Here is a 19571-nt window from a genome sequence, read left to right as displayed (position 1 = left end):
GTAGAGCTGGATTCTCCACATCAGCCTTGAAAGGTTTCACAGCAGGGCAGAAACCCTTCTTCATCTGCATTCCAAACTGGTTTAGCTTCCCAGTTTGACCAGACCAGAGTTGTATCCCATTAATGCCTCCAGGCTGGGGCTGGGCATGAGGTGCTGTATGACCAAATCTCATCCCAACAACAAAATTACAGCCAAGCTCCAGCTACAGGAGATTTGGGAGCACAGGAAAGCAATGAGATGATGCTCCCCAGTTTTAAGTGCCATGTTCCCACATTCCCCACAATTAATTTTTCAGTGGGGCACAGAGAAACTACATGAGCTGTATCCTGGTAGTTTGCTCCCACTACAGAGAGTCCTTAAAATCCCTCTAAATGATCAGATCCACCCTCCTCTGCAGCCCTCAACCCTTGGCCCCACCCCACAGTGGTTGCTACAGCCACTGCAACCACAACAGAAGGGACCTGAGCAAAGAGTGTCACCTCAGGAGCTCAGCAGTGAGAAGAAAACTGTCACAGGGGAGGGCAAACAGATAAGCCCTGTTTACTCTGCCTCTGCTTCCAACCTGCTGGCATGTGCCTGTAGAACACAAAGCTGGCTGTAAGCACAGCCATGAGTCATTTGCCCATTAGATGCAATTTACATCAACTGCAACAATAAATTTTCATGGACTGAACTCTATAGTGCATAATTTGGCACGAGGAAGGAGTGGTTGGTCCTGCCAAGTTTCATTTAAAAAAAGAGAAGGTGCAAGATGCAACAATTACTATTTTCTTTTAATGGTAATGAATAACTCAAAATATTTATGTTGAAGGCAACCAATTGCTGGAGTTGACAGTGTTCTGAGTAATTTTTAAAATACTTCCACAACAATATCTCTACATACAGTTAAATATGAGGCAATCTGTGACATTTTGTACCAAATAAGTGCTATTGTCCCTCTACCATCAAGCATTCCTCTCCCTTCAATAACATGCTGTTACCTATATCACACCTCTTCCCTTTGCCTTGTAAGACAAGATATAAAAAGCTGGTGACAGGCAAGAGCTTTACCATTTAGAGCTGCAAAATATAAACTAGGCTTGGAGTGTGCAGGCAGATCATTATTTTTACCCCCTCAAATGTCAGCACGTTCAGTTCAACATAGGAGAAGGCATTCAAGACAATTGCACTGGAAGTGCTATACATTAGCATGTCCCTGTTCTTGCTCAGAAAAGCTGTGTGCACTAACATTTTCATGCCACAGTGTTGAACCTAAAGTCCCAAACTCTTGGGTGAGGTGCAATTGCTGCCTGTTACAGAGCTGCACTGAACTGCAGAGCTGGACTCGGAAACATCTCCCAGAGCTTGAAGGTTTTCCAATGGCAGAGAGCTGGCAGAGCAGCTTCCATGCTCCCTGCTGAGCCCAGCATAAGAGGAGGGAAGAGAGGGCCAAGTCCACAGCTTGCTTCACCCCTGCTCATCCACAGCCCTCTCAGCAGGTCCTCGTGGCCACTGGCAGCCGGGCCCAGCAGCAGCAGCCAGGCTGCCATAAATTCCAGCAGGGGACCAGCCCAGTGACATGCTTTATTGCTCAGGATCAGGGAAGCACAGCAACTGCTGCTTCCCTCTTCTTCTCTGAGCTGCTCTGTGGTAAAAGACCATGGCCTCGATACAGGAGCTGAGCCAGCAGCACGAGGCAACTCATAATTAACTCCAAGACTCAAAACGGTGGAAGCATTTTTGAAGTTGCACCTTCATGGGAGCTACATAGGTGGGAATAATTAAATGCTTTTAAATTATCATTTTAATGGATGGAGAAAGTTAGATGAATAATCCAGTGTCACCAGGAATTTTAAAAGTTTTTTTGGTTGCTTTTTTTTTTTTTTTAAGCAGTCTGAAGCAAGGCTTTGAAAGGCAGAAATGACTGACAGACAGACAGTGTCTTTGCAAACAGAGCCATGTGAAGACAAAGCCCACTGGAAAGGACTGCCAGCTTCCATCACAGGGAGCTTTAAGAGTACAGCAAGTACTTGTTTTCTCCCTGCCCTACCCATAAGATCCAGGCAGATCACTCTGAGTGCAGTGAAGACCTCCTGGGAGAGATAACTCCATCCTGTCACCTGACACAGGCAAACAGAAACCTCAGTAAGGGCTGCATGAGAAATTCATCTCCCATTGCACTTCACTGTAAAAACATAAAAATATCTTTCAGAGGTTCCATAATGCACTTACTAGGTACAATCCCTCTTAATTTTCTGCCCTCCAGTGCTGCAGAACTGGACTGCAGCTTTAAGTAGAGGGTTTGGGGCCCAAGAAACCACACTCAAATTTGATTTCTTTTAGGTCAAGTCGCTCTGGCAGCTCAGACAAGGGACAACTCACTAAAGAAAGCTGCAGGAGATCTGCCTGAAATTCACTGTCATCTTGGCTGTCTGAATAGCTCCAGGGGCTGGGAAGATGCTGAGGCAGTACAGAAAGAGTTGCAGACCTTGGGCTAACTCAGTGCAAGCCTCTATTATTATGAAGTGAGACAGGCAGCAGTGTGTCACATCCTTCACTCTGTCCCTGTCTGTCACACAGCCACCGCTATCACAGCGCCTGCAATTTTCCTTTATCTCAGCAAATTATGTCCAGTTCACACTTCTCATTCCTGTGCCAACTCTGTCTCTGATGGTTTGGTGCTCTCATTAATTCCTTCTCTTTCCACGTGGTTCAAGGCTAACAGAGGATTAAAGGGAGGTGAGTTTCAAGGACAGATCCTGCCTGCCTTGGACTCCACCTCCCATCCATGGCCAAGCATCCAGCCCAGCAGCAGTGCTCAAGTAACCTCAGCTGTACATCAGTGTGGGGTAAGTTGCTCCAGCTAGATCCAAACCCTTAAGAAACAGTTTTCAGACACATCAGCTCCTTTAGCCAGAAAACAGTGCTACAAGCACTGGACTAGGCCTGCCTCCCAGCATGGAGATGATCTAACCACACCAATACTCACAGCCCCACTTCCTCCTGCATCGAGGCCTTTGCTTCACACATTCATCACGAAGCACATCACAGCTGTAACATCAGCTCATGGCAGGAAGGATCCGCCAAACAGCCCAAGCTTCTGACAACCTTCAGCAGTTACTGCAAGAGAGAAGCTCCATCTCCAACTTCATACACCACTTTTAAAGTTTCCCCTATTCTGTCAGAACTTCAGTTTTTTTCTCTTGTATGAGGAAAAGACTCTGCCCAGCAGGCTTGAAAATCAAGCTTTCATACGTTGAACAGCAGCTAAAATTGTAACAGGATTTCTTCCACAAATTCCTCTATTCAACCCATCCATTTCCTGATCCTGCTTCCCAAAGACTGCAGTGGGGACAAGGCACAAAGACCCTTTAACAGCTGCTGCATGAAAAGCAACACACAGAGTGAGCTGTGGAGTCACAAGGTCTCTTCCTACCCCTGGAGGCCCAGATATTTTTGGGACACCCTGCCTTAGTCATTGGTAAAAGAGAGAAATAGTCAAGTTAAAAGGTGGTCTTATTTCAGTATTTCATGTCAAATTCTTTCATGTGGAAGGAGGTGAGTTTGCTTCACGTGGCAATACCAGTGACACCACCACTGACATGCAGTGTCTCCTGCATGTCAGAATATTCCTAGTGTGCTCAGAAAGAAGAATTTCCAAAAAAATTACCACGTGTACATCACCCCAGTTTGAGTACAAGCTGCATCAGGTAGCAGAAGGAACAGGAATGTCAGTGATTCACACATATCCCTGCTGCGATGGAAAGATGAAAGGTCATTCTAGCAAACACAGAACCAATTTGGATCAAATTAGGCCACAAAAAATTGACATAGGGGAGCTCAAAAAGGTCTCCAATTGCCAAAGGCAATGAGCACCCTATTCTGGAGAAGCAGAATCTATCTCTATGCACACAAGGTCCAACGCATTCCCCATGCAGCCAAGGGCTGTTCCCATCTCCGAAGCCACCCACAGCTCCTGCTCAGCCGTGTCTGCAGCGTGACACAGGAGGAGAAAGTCAAGACAGACAGGGCTCACAAGAAACGTGTCAGAAAGACTTCCTTCTCCAGAATCTGTAAGATGACAGTTTTAAGCATGACCAGCATAGGAAGAAAGAGCTCTATTTTGTCCAGTCATTCCCATAAAATGGAGAAAGCAGTTATAAAATCAGGTATCTGTACAAAGGAAACAAGTCCTCTCTGAACTCCCAGTCTCACTTGGTGATGCTTTCCAGGCTACCATGAAGAGATAAATTTCTCTGTGGCAGTTCTTTCTTTGTTGCCCTAAATGTGTGTGGATTTTGTCTCACTTTTGTTTTTGAAAGTATTCTCTTTACTTTTTAATATCAAAGTTTTATTAGAACTCTGCAAGGCAAGATATAATTCAATTTAGTAAATATAAATAATTTCTTATGCAGCTTTGGAAGATTTTCAAGTGTGTTTAATGTTACCACACAAATTTAGCAAGTGGCCCTTTTCTCCTGCTTTAGCATAAGACATGAATGAAAAGACTGCAGTGGTCTCAATAAATGTTTAAAGCACCTCTACATATGCAGCTTTACATATGCAGCTTTTAGGATCTATGAAGGCCAGGAATTCTGGTGCATCAAAAGAGGGAACAATAACCAAAGCTGTCTTTTTGAAGTGAGTTATATTCACGTCATGTTTCATCACAGTAGAACAGATGAACAAGACAATTTAAACAATTACTTTACTGCTGGAGAGATGCTGCAGGAGTCTATATTGGGTGACCTAGTCTCAGCAATCTACACCAGATAAAGGCAGTGACATGAGAAAGATGTCACAGTGTTATACATGTGTGAATGGCACTTGGTTTCTTCAGAGTAAAAGCTAAGAGTCTGTTACATTTTCACTTGATACATTTAATGCTGCAGACAGTGAATGATTATTCCCTGTGGAAACACATCAAATTCAAATACTCCTGACAATTTGAGAATTGCTAGAAACCACCATTATGTGAGTGTACAACTCAGTCATGGATCACTGACCTAAACTGTCACTGCTGTTGGACCTTTGCAAGATCACCCAACCCCTATTTTCCCACTCTTCATCATATTTTTCCTGCTTCTCATCTCCATGTAGCAAAGCAGAGAGAAAAACCTAAAAATTCCTGTCCCTTTTACAAAAGCCAGGAGTAATTCTACCAAACAGCTGGGTTTTCCTTTGGACTAAACCTCCCAACTCAAAGATGCTTTGAGTAACCGCAGGACATCCAGTGACAAAGTTCAGAGGTAGGTGAGAGGGAAAGGACAGGGGGGCAAACACCTGATTGCAGCAGCCACACCTTCAGGCATCACCCTGGACCCACCTGCACCCTTGTACTGCAAGGAGTTCCCAAGAGCTGGGGCATCACCTGGAGCCACTGCAGACCCCCAGCACCCCTGTGATTTCAGCAGAAATGGCATTTACCATCAGCGGTTGAAATCGCAAGTTTTTAGACTTCAGACAAAGACTGTCTTTATCCACTCTGAGGAAAATTGCCTCCACAGGAGTTATTGTTTCTGGCTGTCTGCAGATTTGGGATTTACATCTGGTTTGTATTATCTCTCTGCAACCACAGGGAATTTTCTCTTTTTTTTTTTAACAATGAATTTCTGGATGATGCAGTGGAAGAAACAGCCATCAGGAAAACGTGCTGGTTTGCCAAACCACCACGATACACCCCAGCCTGACTGTGCAGAGAGTGGGGGTTCAGCGGCCCTTGGGCCCTTGACACTGCACAAGGTTCATTTGGGAAACAAATCACCCAGTACAATCTAGAGCAGTCTCTTGTCTTCCTTCTTACTGGGACACACAAGAGTAACATTTCTATTCTTCTGGCTTCTGAATTGTTTACAAATAAAAGCTCTAGAATTTCTATTAACTACCAGCTCTAAAGGTTATTTCTACCCATCCCATACTATAAGAGAGAAGAGACAAAAGTACACCTCTGTGAATAAAAAATTGCACTTCTCAAAGCTAAGCAACAGCCAACTTTCAAATTACTGGTGTCCTGACTTAAAATCAAACTGGCAATTAGAGGTGGAAAGGCTCCACATCCTGTTATCCATTCCTCAATCCTCCCCTACCAAAGTTTACTTCCAAAACACACTCCCCAAAGCAGGATCACAGCACTGAGAGGAGGGCTTGAAGTTCTCCCACAGTATTCCTACAGAAACATGAAAGTACAGTATTTCAGAGGCACACTGGAATCCAGTTTAACCACAATACCTGCCAGCATGGCTATCAATGCATTAATCAGCTACATGAATCCTGTAGGACAGCCAAGTTCTGCCAAAATATATCCATCAGGTCCTTCATCTTTAATCAAAAACTTGCTGCTGGTGGTGAGCTCCTGCAAAATCCCACACAGAAGTACTGGTGATGTGTATGTGCAGATAGATACACACACAGATACCCATTTTTCAGAAGTTATTTACTCTTAGTATGGGTAAAGAGGCAAAGAATTAAACTTTGATTCCCTGTCAAAACCATCCTAAAGTCCAAAAAAAACAAAACAAAAACAAGAACAAAACCCAAACCTATCAGGCATAAAAGCACAGCAAGAATATTGTTTCCAGGGTCTCTTCAAAGCCATATTCAAACAGCTGTCCCAGCATCCTGCTGTCCACATTCTGATTTTTAAGATACTAAAAACCCCTCAAACCTTTTTGTTGTGGCAGCATAGGCTGATCTAACTCAGCAGATAAAACATGTTGCTGCTCCTCTCACCCTGTAAGAACTAGAGCAGCAAACAAACTAATAGCTGGATTGCTGCCATGCCCATAGTCAAAGTGCATGCAACTCTAAACCACTTCCCAGGCTTTTTTTGTTTTTACAAAAAAACAGGACAATATCACATTTATTGTGCTGCAATAGGAGAATCTGGTTATATTTGAGCAGTGTATTATTTCACCTGGACTAACTAAAATATTCAGTTACACAACAGCTAATCATGAACAGAAGATAAGCTCAGAGATAAAAATAGGGAGAAAGACAGAGGGACCTTGTAACAGTTAATCAGCATGATTCATTTGTCAGCCTGCCATACGCAGCACCACCTGAAAAAGAAAGCCTTGAAGTTCCCTCCAATAAATCTTTTTAAGCAATAAAACCTCTTGGGTTGGTTTTGCTTTAGTTTTATTTCTAAGTCATTCATCAAACTCCTGCTAATCCCCAAATATACAAAGGAATCAGAGTCCAAATGGGGAAGAGGTACAACATACCCTGAGTGTCACCCAGCCCAGATTAGCCTGGCAGCGACCCCTCACAGCACATCAGTCTTGTTTGACTTCCATAAAGAAATGTGCCCGAGCAGATTCCTGCAGCACAGCTTCATCCCAGGGCTTCCCACTCTGGCCCCATGTCCTCAGCGCTCTGGCTGCTGCCCAGGTACTTAACTCACTTAACATGAGCCGGATCACTGGGATTTCAAATCCTCACTGGGATCACCGTGCTACGCAGGAAACCACAACAGGGACAGTAGCAGCTGGCACAGGAGAGGGAGCCAGGGACAGGGACAGGCACAGAGCAGTGAAGGCAGGGAGCTGCCAACTCCCAGATAAGGCAGGCACCGGTGGTTTTTGAGCAAGATGGGGACCATTTGTAATCAATTGTTACTGTGGTATAGAGTGTCCGTGACAATGAAACTGATTTTGTCTTCTCCTTTGTCTTTGCCATAAGGCCTCAGACACTTCCCGTCAGCCCTTGCAAGAAGAAAACAAAAAAAGCATCACTTTGGGCAATGTGGGAGACTTGAGCATTTATTCCTGAACAATGGCGTCTATTCAAGCCTCAGACTTGCTGTGGCTGTTAATTAGGAAAGTAAACAAGAAAAAAAAATATAATTTAAGCCTTCAGTAGATATTTGGCTTTCTAATCTCCTCTAGAGAATACTGTCAAACTCCTCTCCTGTCCAAAGCAGGGATTTACACTTCCACACCAAGGCAGCTCCCCAAACCTTAATTGGAAGTGGCATTAAGTTCAAGGTGGGAGTAGGCAGAGCAAGATTCAGCAGCAGCAAAATTTCATTAAGCCAGTTTTTCACGTGTTAACTTCATTTACCCATTTAAGATGATGCATAATTTAGAAGTATTGAGCAGCTCCACTGACAGAAATATGTTCTCTGATCTCACTGGTGATTTACAGCCCCATTTCTGGTCTACAGTGCGCACAAAATTACATTTGGGACCCAATATTCATCCTTTGGGCTGTGTCACCGGCCTGGCTGTCCAACTTCAGATGTGCTAATTACAGTCATTCACTCATACTGGGGCTCTAATTTTATCAAGTTGTTTTCTCCAAGGTGTAACATGAGCAGAGTTTGGATATTTAGCATAACCAGCTGAACATTTTTTCTGCTAGATGGCTGCTTGCTTTGGGCTGGCTGTTCCAGGACTTAACTAAAGCCCCTTAATTTTGACCCTTCACAGCTGATCTTGCTCTGGCCTGAAGTTCACCCCAAGTACAGCTGCCCCACACTACAGACACAATATCTGCAGTTCAGCCATCACTTGATGTGCTTTCCTTTAGAGCCAGATACTTTAAGCTGACCCAGGGGAACAAAGTTCAGTTATTTTAAACACTTCCTCTCAGAGCATCTCAGGCATGGCTGCAAGATTTCCACCTGCCTTTCCCATCAGGCATGACCAAGATTATGACCCCTAGCATTAAGAAAAATGGGAAAACCATACAGATATTCCTACGGATGAGGAAAGGTCCCAGCTGCACTACAACTTCAAATTGTGTTTTCCAGCAGCACATTCACATCTGGATAAAATGGAACACAGCATGATGAACTCCATTAAGGAAACATGTTTCATCCCTCAAAGGCATGTCAGCTTGGCTTCTGCCAACAGCCAAAACAGCTTTGCTCCACAGGTAGGAAAAACACAACTTTCCTCCTGTATCCTGCTTCTCCAAATTTCCCAGACTGCTGTGCCCAGCACAATGAGTTAATCCAAACCCTTTCTATGATAAAATATTACACAATTTTTGGAGCAGACCCAAATTATAGGGATGAAACACAAGCAAAGGGGCTGATCCACAACCACAAACTCAAACTGCAGCAATGACACAGCTCTGATTTCTTTACTGAGGTATGGGCAAAATGCTTCAATGAGCAGGATGAGAATGGTCACAGCAGGTTTGATCCAGTTCACTTCCAAATTATTCAATATGAATCATATTTTCTTCAGACCAGCAGTTTGAAATTTGTGAACATGGTATTTTTGCTGAGTGCAGTAAAACCCCACACCACACACATAAATATATTCTCTCTAATCTTTACCACATTTACTAGTTTTGCCTTTCCACTCCAGCCAGCCAAATGGAGAGCCACCTCTCTTCAATACATAAAACATTATGAGTATCTTCTGAGAAACTGAGATTTAACAGGTTTCTGCTGCTTTAACATATATATTTCAATTTCACTAGACCAGAAGATAACTAAATCAGCCAAGCAAACCAACTGCAGGTCACAGATCAACACAATTCTGTCAATTACTTATGGCAAAGTAAAAAGTTACAATGTAATTGGCAAGTAAATTGGTTTATTACTTTACTCTGAATTCCCAGAGCCACCCCAAGTCTTATCTCAAAAAAACAAAACAAGCAATCAGCTATGAAATCAAAACTGTCTCCAATAAAGACAATGATTCTTGTTAAATCAGAATTTTAGCTGAGACTGGAAACTGAAATTTGAGACTTCTTTGGAAGTCTCAGGAGAAGAATTCCACCTGAATTATTTCCAACTGTTTCTTTTCTTTTAATCCAAAATAACCTACAAAAGCCAGTCAGTTTGATTGAAACTATGAATACTTCTTCTATTTTCTAATTAAAATAACGTTTTGGCAAAAAAATTACCTTTTCTTGTGCAGCTCTAAGAGGACAGAAACCTACTCCAGCACAGCAGCAGCAATGCTTATAATGGCATTGTACCAGAAGAGAGCCAAGCTCACAAAATTCCCCAGAAAGATGAGGCTGTCCCAGTAGCAGTCTGTGGCTGGGATTGTGTATATTACCCACAAGCAGTACATTCTATTTTCAGCACATATTTAGGATTGCAAATCTCAGTCTTTTTAATGCAGAATAGATCAACTTAGCATCTTCTCCTACTGAACTACACCACACCTTAACACCAAGAGAGAGGAAAATGTGATTTAAAAACACATCCCAGACAAGACAGCAGCACAGAAACTCATGAATTTCACCGGTCTGTCAAATCACAGGCCATTAGTTAACTGGGCTTTGCCTACAGAATAAGTTTTTCCATTACTGCTATTTCCTTTTTTTTTTTTTTTAATGAAAATACTCAAATTTCAGTTTCATGATGTTGATCTTGCAGTTTACCTATATATATATATATATATATATATATATATATATATATATATGTATATATCTCAGAGATGGGAGGACTTTTTATTAAATTGCTCAACTCTGCCTGTGCAGTGCTCTTGGTAATTTGTAGCTCTGCAAGAAACAAAACCAGTGTGAGTTTTCCAGCTTTCCATCAACTACACTTTGCAGCTGAATGTTGCCATTTAGAAAGATATTCTCTATATTAGAATTTTCAACACCCCGAAATTTACTCAAATTTTTGCCTCAAGTAGTCACTGAATATAGACATAGTACATTTGAATACAAACATTTGAATTCTGCATTTTAATTAAGCTTTCACCTTTTCTCTCTTTATGCCCTCAGCAAGTTCTGGGATGAAAACTGTGCTCAGCTACTCTGTTCCAATAACATTTTATGACAAAGTGAGAAAAAAACATAAAATACCTGTGGATTTGCCCGTTTTTATGTAGGTAGTCCAGTCCCTCCAGCACCTCCTTAAGGATTGTGGCTATACAGGCTTCATCCAGGACACCAGTCTTGTGCTCTCCTTTGGCCACAATGTGCTTGATAATATCCAAAACAGAGCCTAGAGAAGAGTTAAATATCTTAGTTTAAACTAGAAGAACTGATTCACAGTTAAGTGTAATTTATCACTGTTTAATGCAAAAGTACAAGAAATTCACTGATGATGGTCTGGGTCAGAGTCAGAATTGAAGCTTTTGCTACAGAAAAGCAGCCTCAAGGTGAACTGTAAAACCCCTGTGAACACGAGCAACTGAAAAGCTATTTGAACAAGCCAAAATGTAAAATGTATACACAGAGGACTCCTGGAAGGTTTATAAGTAGATACTGATGCTACATCTGGCTTAGTGCTGAGTGCTAGAGATGCTGAAGGGGGAAATGGAAAAAGCAGGGGGCTGCCAGGACTCACAAGCTGAAGGCAACAAGCTTGACAAAATTAGGCACCCTTTTTCAGCTCCTACAAATTCTGTTCAGAGGAATAGCAGGAAAAATCTCATCTGTTAAGGGCTGGCACAACCCTAACAAGGATAAAGTGGAAACTATTAAATAAAGAACAAATGAGGCTGAATTCTGACAGTAAATCCCTTCTTCACTGTGTACAAAACTGGAATAGCTTAGATCTTTCCCTAGAAGCATGTTTAGTCTCTCTCTCCAAGCATGGTGTGAATGACATCATCTTCCATGACAAACCAGGCTTTAGAGAGCAAACCACTTCTCCAAACTGCACCCAGGAATAAATGGAAGCAGTGACTTGCACCAGGGCTCTTGTGCAAGGCCCTGCTTCTCACAGACTCACTGGGTACTGCCCTCTTTGTATTTGCATCTGGACTGAAGATACTTCTCAGAACTTTTTATTGCTCCAGCATGGGATGGCTGAGCCTCTTTTCCAAAGCCTCTGCCATTTAGCTCCTTCAAACTTGGGTTTCTATGGTTTAATGACTGGATAGGGACTAATAGGGTTTTTACAGCTACAGGCACAAAGCAATGTCAGCAGTACTGGGAAGTTCTTAAAGAATGAGAAAAGCAGGCACAACTAGAGAGCACAAATTGTAGCTCTGCCTGTCTGTGAACAGGAAACTTGCAGGGTTAAGAACATCCCAGTATTAACTCAGCTAGTTTAGAAAAGCTGAGTTCAGTTTTAAGAAAGTTTGGAGAAGTTAATTCTTCCTAACTCACAGTCAAAAAAGTAAGAGAAAATTATTTTTGGATCTGAAGAACAGAATCTCTCATGAATTTGGCCCATGGGAGACTCAGAAGTTTTACCTTGTAAATTCCTGAAGCAAGAGAAAAATACAGTGGAGGTTTTTGTTTGATATTCTTCTCATCTTTCAGGTTCAGATAGACAAAAAAACTCCTTCCTCTTTAACATTTATTGTATTAACTATCCCAATTGAATTTCTAGCCCAAAACAATCGTGCAGATCAGTTTTCCCTTAGAAGAGTATTTTCCTTTTGGACTCTCTTACAAAAGCAAAAGCTGCAAGGTTTGAATACAAACACCATGTGGAAAGGCTCGTTTTGCACAATTCAAACTGCACAGGAAACAATTCCATGGGTGCACAGTGTCCCTTAGCTGGTGTAAAGCAGTACATGCTGAGCTCCTGCAGCTAGCAGCGCCACTGTTTCTCACTTTCCATCTTCTCTGCCCCACTGGCACCAGCTTCACCTGGACATCAAGACACCCAGCAAACCCAGGACATAAATTGAGGGATAAAGTGGTTGCCCTCAATGGCGCCTTCAGCTTCCTCTTACCAAAAAAATCTTTGCTTAGCTCAAGATATTTGCAGAGGACACAATCTTAACACAGAAGACTAGAACAAAAATAGAGAAAAAAAAAAAAAAACACAGAGAAAAATGAAAAAAAAAAAAAAAAACCCACACAAAAAAAACCAACACCAGAAATGAAGTTACATAACATCACCCCAACATTTTATGCAAGAATACTCAGTGTTGAGCCTTCCTTTACCCCACCCAAGCAGAGAAATACACTCATGTTTAGTGAATTTTTATATGGATCTTAGCCAAAAGTTTCTCAGGTGGTTTAGACATACGTTGGACTTCCTGCATCAGAGCAAGAGTATCTTTACTGAAGAAAGGTAAGATTTCAGATGTTGGAGATTAATCCCTTCACTGAAATCTCACCTTTATGTTCTGAGAAAAGAATCTTTTGTTGTGTGTCATGAGGACTCACTCACCTGGCCTTCAGTCTGTCACCTTTTCACATTTAAAGAGTACATGCTTACTAAGTTTGAGGCTTCTTATTCTGGACAAGAATTTTTGTGACATCATAAAAAACCCCACCAAAAAAGCCCCTCCTCATCCACTTGTTCAGGCTTTTCCTCTGAAATGTGTCTTAATCTGGAGAACAAACTGTCACTTGTTTTAGAAGTCCAGTGAAAATATGTGGTTCTTCACGTACTCGTTTTGTCCTCTTTCCACCCACGGCTCCGTTAGCAGACTTTGCTCACAAACATTTCCCTTCTCCTGCAAAGGGCTCAGGGAACATGAGGAGGCAGATCATATGGTGCTCAAATTCATTTGGTCAAAAAAAAATCCTCTATTTAGCCAAGTTTCACCACCTGAAAGAAGGGTGGAGGGTAGACAGACAAGAGGGCATGCACAGAGCCAGCCCTGCTTGTGAAAAGGCTGATTCACACCCAGGCTATATCTGCTCCCAGTCCTGCCTGACACTTTTTAAGCGCATTTATTTTAAAACCACTTTCACATTGAGATGTTCATAGAAGTGGGGGAATTTGCCAGTCCTCTACAGGAAGAGCAGCAAAAAGGGATCAGCAAAATGCAGGAAACAGTAGAAAAGCAACCCAGGAGCCACCTTTCTGCTGGACAAAGTGTTCTTAGGATCATCCCTCCCTTGTCTGCTCAGGGTTTGGCCACTGGCACCACAGCACCATGAAGCTGTGATTTTTCCAACTCACAAATCATTAAGTTTGGGAGTCGATTCTGACTCACAACTACAACTTCATTAAGCACAGCACTAGGGAATACAAAGAACAAAGCCAAGCTGCACTTCCCAGCACTGCTCCATGCAGTGTTCCAGCATTCTGGCTCAGGACGCCTGGCATGGAGCAACAGAGTAACTAAATCCCCAAAGAGAAGCCCACAGCCAAGGTAGGAGCTACTTTGAAAGGAGAAGTCATGAGAATGTCACTGTCAAGGAAAACACCTCCTGCTAGAAGGCCAGGATTGGATTGCAGCATTAGGCTGGTAAATTCAAGGCAAAGGTGGTCCCAGGGGTCTCAGTTACATGTGTGACACACTCACCAGCCCCAGGATACAGATGAATTCCCACACCAACTCCATTACATTGGACCAAGAGATCAGGGAATCAGAATCTAAAGGAAAATTTGACTGTCTTGCAGAGTGGCCTGTTCCCAATCCTGCAATACAATAACTGCTAAAATTAACTGGAAACTAATTCAGCTGAACTGGAACCAGGGCCTAAACCACACCAGAGGATGTGCCCAACAAACTGACCACACTGCTGGGAAACACCAGCATGACTGCAGAGCCTGCCAGCCTCAAACCAGTTCAGGAGTAACTGGGGAAGACAGAGCACATCCAAACACAGCTGGATCTCTGCTTAAATGCAGTTGGACTATGGATTTGTGCTCCATGTCCAAACTGCTCAATCTCACTCTAAGGCAGAACCTATTGGCAAGAGGATGAAGTTCACACTGGAAATAAGGTACACTGCTCTGTGTTAACAGTTACAAGATTTTCAAGGAGAAAACAAATCCATTACAATGTCTCCAGAAAAGAAAAAAATATCTTTGAGTTCTCCTTAAAATAAAACCTCTATTTCACATAGTGCTATGAAGCACTCTGGTGTATATTATGCATGGCATTACACTTGATTACAACAATTCCCTCATGGTTTTTCTCATTAAAAAATCACAAGTAGCAAGTATGGAGTCACAGTACAGGAAGGTGAACTCTAAGTCAGAGAAAGAAAAAAAAAAAATTAAGTTTGACTGAGGCTGTCTGGAAAGCTCTTCCAAGCCCAGAAGGGCTATATACCAAGAAAAGACAAAACAAGACACAGAGAATAGGGTCAGAACTGGAGTCTAACCATAAATATAAATAATGCTGTCATTAACAAGGATGTTTAAAGAAAGCTGGTGATGAGCAACTGATCTCAAAGCCCAACACAAGACAAAGGAAAGAAGACAACATTTAGTGATTGATTTGGAAAAAATGCAGCTAAAACAAATTCCTGCCCATCAAATATACACAGTACAGCACATCAACAGGAAGCCTATGAGATGCTGTGCAATCTGATAAAGCATTTAGCATGACTCGTCATTCATCATCCAAATGTCTCAGTGTCCTGACACCAATGGTCATGGAAATGCACCTCAGTAAAGAGCAGCTCTCAGTGCAAACGGCACAGCAGTGGAGAGGGAAGTGGTTTTCTGCTCAAACTCAAAAGCTTCCCAGTCTGCTCCAAAAGCTGCTAATGCAGCAGCTCCTAAGGACAGCACAAGTCAGAAGGAGCCTGTATACAGATTTGCCTTCAGCTGAGAGAGCCCAACCTGTAACTGCTTGTAAGAGAAGGATATTCAGGTTTTGGATACTGACATCAGGCAGACCACTGGCAATGGACAGTCTTGAATCCCAGCAAAAGCAGTCCTGACTTGCACCCCACACATATCCAGCAAAACTGACTCTTTCAACACCATGAATTATGTACTACTCCAAAGATACCAGGTTACCTATGGCAACAAAACAAGATTAAAGTTCCATGGTTCACCACCTCACTGTTGTGCTCCTGGCACCCACTTAAGAAGCCATGCTATAAAATGGGATCACTGCAGTAACTGGAAATGCAGTTTTCCAGGCAGGGTGGAGACCAAACAGCCAGGAACTCCTCAAACCAGCTTTGCTGCTGCAGAAAACTTCTGTGTAATGGCACCCTCGGGGCAAGAAGTCCTAATTGTTCCATTGATTCACTTTCAACAGCACAACCACCACAAACGTTGAGACTTCCTGTTCCAGATCCAGAGCACGACTCCTTGACCTCACCTACACCAGCAAGGCTGTGGAATGGCGTTTAGGAAGCCTGTTTCTGACGCTTCTCCTCAGCAGAGGAAGAAAACATCCACAGTCATCAGTGACACTGCTTAGTGCTTCAGCACATTGGGGCTGAAGCAGAGAAGGGCATGAATACCTGAGCAGAAAGGAAAGCTTGTTGGGAACAAGATTATAGATAAATGCAGGAGTGTTCCAGCTGGAATTTTACATGCCCCCAGAGGAAGAAAAAATGTACAGCAGAGCGGGTTGCTATGGGAACCATATCTTGCATGTTATAACTTAAGTGACAGAACCAAGATACACTTTAAATGCAAAGAAAACTCCTCATTTAACTTTGTCTGGGAAGCAGAATGGGAAAATTTAATTTTCTAGCTTCCAGCCTGAAAAAAAAAAAAAAAAAAAAATAAAAAAAAAAAAAAAAAAAAAAAAAAAAAGGCAGGCAGGTAATGGTGCCTGCATTGATTGGCCATTCAGAGGCCTGACACAAAAAGGCTTGAAAACAGCGCTGGGGAATAACCAGACGACTTTGTGACAACCAAAATCTTCCCCAAACCCGACAAATACTGATGCTGAACAGGCTGAAACTTTGAGAAGGGGAGAATTGGCAGATTCAGTGCTGCTTCTTTTGAGATATCTCAGCATTAGCCAGTGGTTTCGGTGAGCCTGGCTGTCATTAGAGCCAAGAATTAAATCTGCACCTTGTCAGTCTCTGGCAAACACATGAAGAAAATGCATAAGAAGGAAGAACTGCTTGGATTGAATCCCCTCCTGGGACTGAGGAATACAGATACAGCTGGAGAGTAGCAAAGTAAAGGAAACAACAAGTTATACACAACAAAGGAAAAGACATAATCCTGGTTAAACCTCCTTAGAGGGAAACTAAGGAAACATCCACTTCTTGCCTCCTTCCCCCAGGGCATGTGCATGGATGCAGAAGAAATATGGAAAGATTAAAGCAGAAAACAAGATAATACAATAAAGGGAGTAAAACAGGCTATTGCTGTTGTGATCAAGACATTTATAGGAGATAATCTGAAGACAAACTAATTTTTCATGCTTTTCTTATTACAGTTAGGAGTGGCAATGTATCTACACACTTTGCATTCTGCAATCATGTACAGTCCCTGCCATCCCCTGCTTCTGACTTAGCCCATCCTTAATTGCTTGAAATTAAGTTGTGTTTCTACAAATAAAATCAAAACCCCTCCAGATGAATTAAAAATAGCATATCTCTCTCCTAAGAAAATAATTCAACATAAACATGAAGATTTCTAAGGACCTGTGGTTTATGCTTTGATCCTAACTCTCTGTTGGAATTAGGAGGGGCCAGATCAGAGATTAACACAGCAGAAGCAGAACAAGATGTCCCAACTCCCTGATAGAGAACTAAGACTTGCCTGCCTCTTTTGGTCTGGCATTCTGAACTTCAGATCAAAGGTTGAAGTAAGAAGTTGATTAGCTAATCTTAAGAACTTTCAGAAAATAAAAGGTTTAACTATTTCAATACAGCAATCTCCTTAGCAGATTTCATCAGGAGCCTTTAAGAGCACAGAATATCCAAGAGCCCTATCTGGAAATGTTTCAGTATTTAAAGGATTTGAACAGTTTAAAAATATTTTGGAGGTTTCATCTGCTGCAGGCTAGGACAGGAAAAACTGTTGTGTGATGTGGGCAAGTGACCAGAGCTGGCTGTTTCCTAGGAGCAAATGTTTTATAGAGTTATCTACAGCCATGGATCACCTGTGAAATGAGAGCTTGTTAAAAGCAGGGAGAATTTAGAAGAGCAAGCAGGTCACAGTGTAAAAGCACAAGAACAAAAGCGCAGCTGCTCCTCTTCCTACTAAAAAGCCACAGGAGTTTGAGAGCAGGACTGGGCTTTAGGAGGCTTTAAAAAAACATGAGTAAAATTCATGACAGGAGAATGCCAGGGAGGCAAAGAGCAGGTCAGCAGTTGTCTAGAAATAGCCATTGGATTTTAGTTTGGAGTAACAGTGGACTCAAAGGCTGGGGTGTCGAGTTCATGCCAAGCTTGGAACCCTACAGAGCTTTCATTAGAGAAAAGGATCTGCACTTTCTACTGAAGGGAACAGAAAACAGCAGACCCTTCACAAACGTGACACAGACACACATCACCAGACCTGAAAGGGGCTGTCAGTAACTGGACACACCAGCACCCCTGGTCTCTACCAGCTGCATCTCATCACAGCCACGTTTCTGCCATCAGCAACTCCACACCTGCTCTGGGCTCAGTGCTGCCAGGTCAGACGGCTCTGAGCAGTGGCTCCCACCAGCCTGGCTGGGCTCTGATGCACATCAGATCCCAGTGCTATCTCCTGCCTGCTGGTAACTTTCAAATATAGAAATCTCCCATCAACAGAGTACTTGTGGAGACAAATAGTTCTGTTTCAGGGACAATGTCAGTCAGGTAATTAAGGCACCTTTGAGTGCACCCTCTGGAGGAGCAAGGCACTTTTAGACAACATCAATTCATGGATTTAGAGTATTTTCCCTTAGAGACATTTCTAAAACGCTTGCATGTATGATCAGGTTAGGATTTTAACAGAAGACTGCAACCAGAGAAGAAATTAAATTGTGCTTACAACAACAACAACAAAGGTCTGCATTACAGACTGGGCTGTCTTGTGGGCTGTTTATCAAATTACTGAAATCAGTGTTTGTATGCTGAAATTAAAACTAGTTTCCGCCTGAAATCACACAGCCTGAAAGTATACAGTGACAGAAAAGAGGCAATAAAATTCTGAACTTACCCAAAATAAATTCTCAAGTGCAAAAGCCATGATCAAGATACAGAATGGACATCAGAATGTATTTCATATGTACTTATTGGGATGTACAAATCTTGTAAAACAACTAAACAAAATGAAAACATTAGGCTGGACTCTGTTTTGGTGGAGGGTTTTTTGTTTGCTTGTTTGTTTTTGGTTTTGTTTTGGGGGTGTTTTTCTTCGCTTTTGTTTTCTGGTTTAAAAACCAGCTCAAAGGTTCTTCCTGTTGAGAAACCCAGATCATTATTTTTCCCACTGGATGACAGATGACCACAAAACGAGCCACTTTATTACTGATAAGAACTAAGCTCAAAGGAATGAGAGGCAGTTTTAGAAGTGTCTCTTGTTACATAAATCACTCAGCCCAAGACCAACTGAAAATAGTCTCATTAAAAGTGAATGAAAAAGCTCTTCAGTCAGAAAGCTCCAATCACAAGTTTCTTCCCCCATTCTTAAGATTGTGCTGTAGAATTTGCCTATGAGATCTCATATGAAATTCCTGAAGCACTGATATAAAAAAGTATGAAGTAATAAATATATAAAAGAAAACAGCTGAAAAATACCTCACAAGGTATCCTCCTGCTTAGAAAGTGACAGGTCATTCTCAAAGTCTTTCTATTTACTTTAGCAATTCCTCCAGCCTTCAAATGATTCCTTTTAAGTGAGAAAACACTGACTCACACAAATGTTGGGGAGAGGGAAGAATTACACTCTTACTTGTCTGTCTTTTACTGTATGACCCTACTCTTCAACATATGCCACAGAATAAGCAGGGAGATTTCCTAGCACTGCTTTACTGCAAGTCCCCCACTAAATGCCAGAGCTGCACAAGGGTCAATTATCAGGCTGAAGAACATAAAAGCCCATTCAAAGGGAATATTAAATGAGAAGCAGG

The 19571-nt window shown here is 42.2% G+C and overlaps 1 protein-coding gene across 1 annotated transcript in view; it reads right to left on the bottom strand.

Moving 5' to 3' along the window:
- The window catches only part of OXSR1 (oxidative stress responsive kinase 1), an 85715-nt gene that overhangs the window by 35140 nt on the left and 31004 nt on the right, over positions 1-19571 (bottom strand). Inside the window, exon 4 of the mRNA XM_083880964.1 lies at positions 10762-10903. Coding sequence (XP_083737090.1) covers positions 10762-10903 — 142 coding nt within the window. The remainder of the gene's footprint in view (positions 1-10761; positions 10904-19571) is intronic.

The sequence above is a fragment of the Zosterops lateralis genome, assembly GCF_965231275.1.
Source record: "Zosterops lateralis genome assembly, chromosome: 1".
In the NCBI taxonomy this organism is placed as follows: domain Eukaryota; kingdom Metazoa; phylum Chordata; class Aves; order Passeriformes; family Zosteropidae; genus Zosterops; species Zosterops lateralis.
Note: the sequence above shows the minus strand (reverse complement) of the source record. Positions and strands in the feature narration are given on the sequence as shown.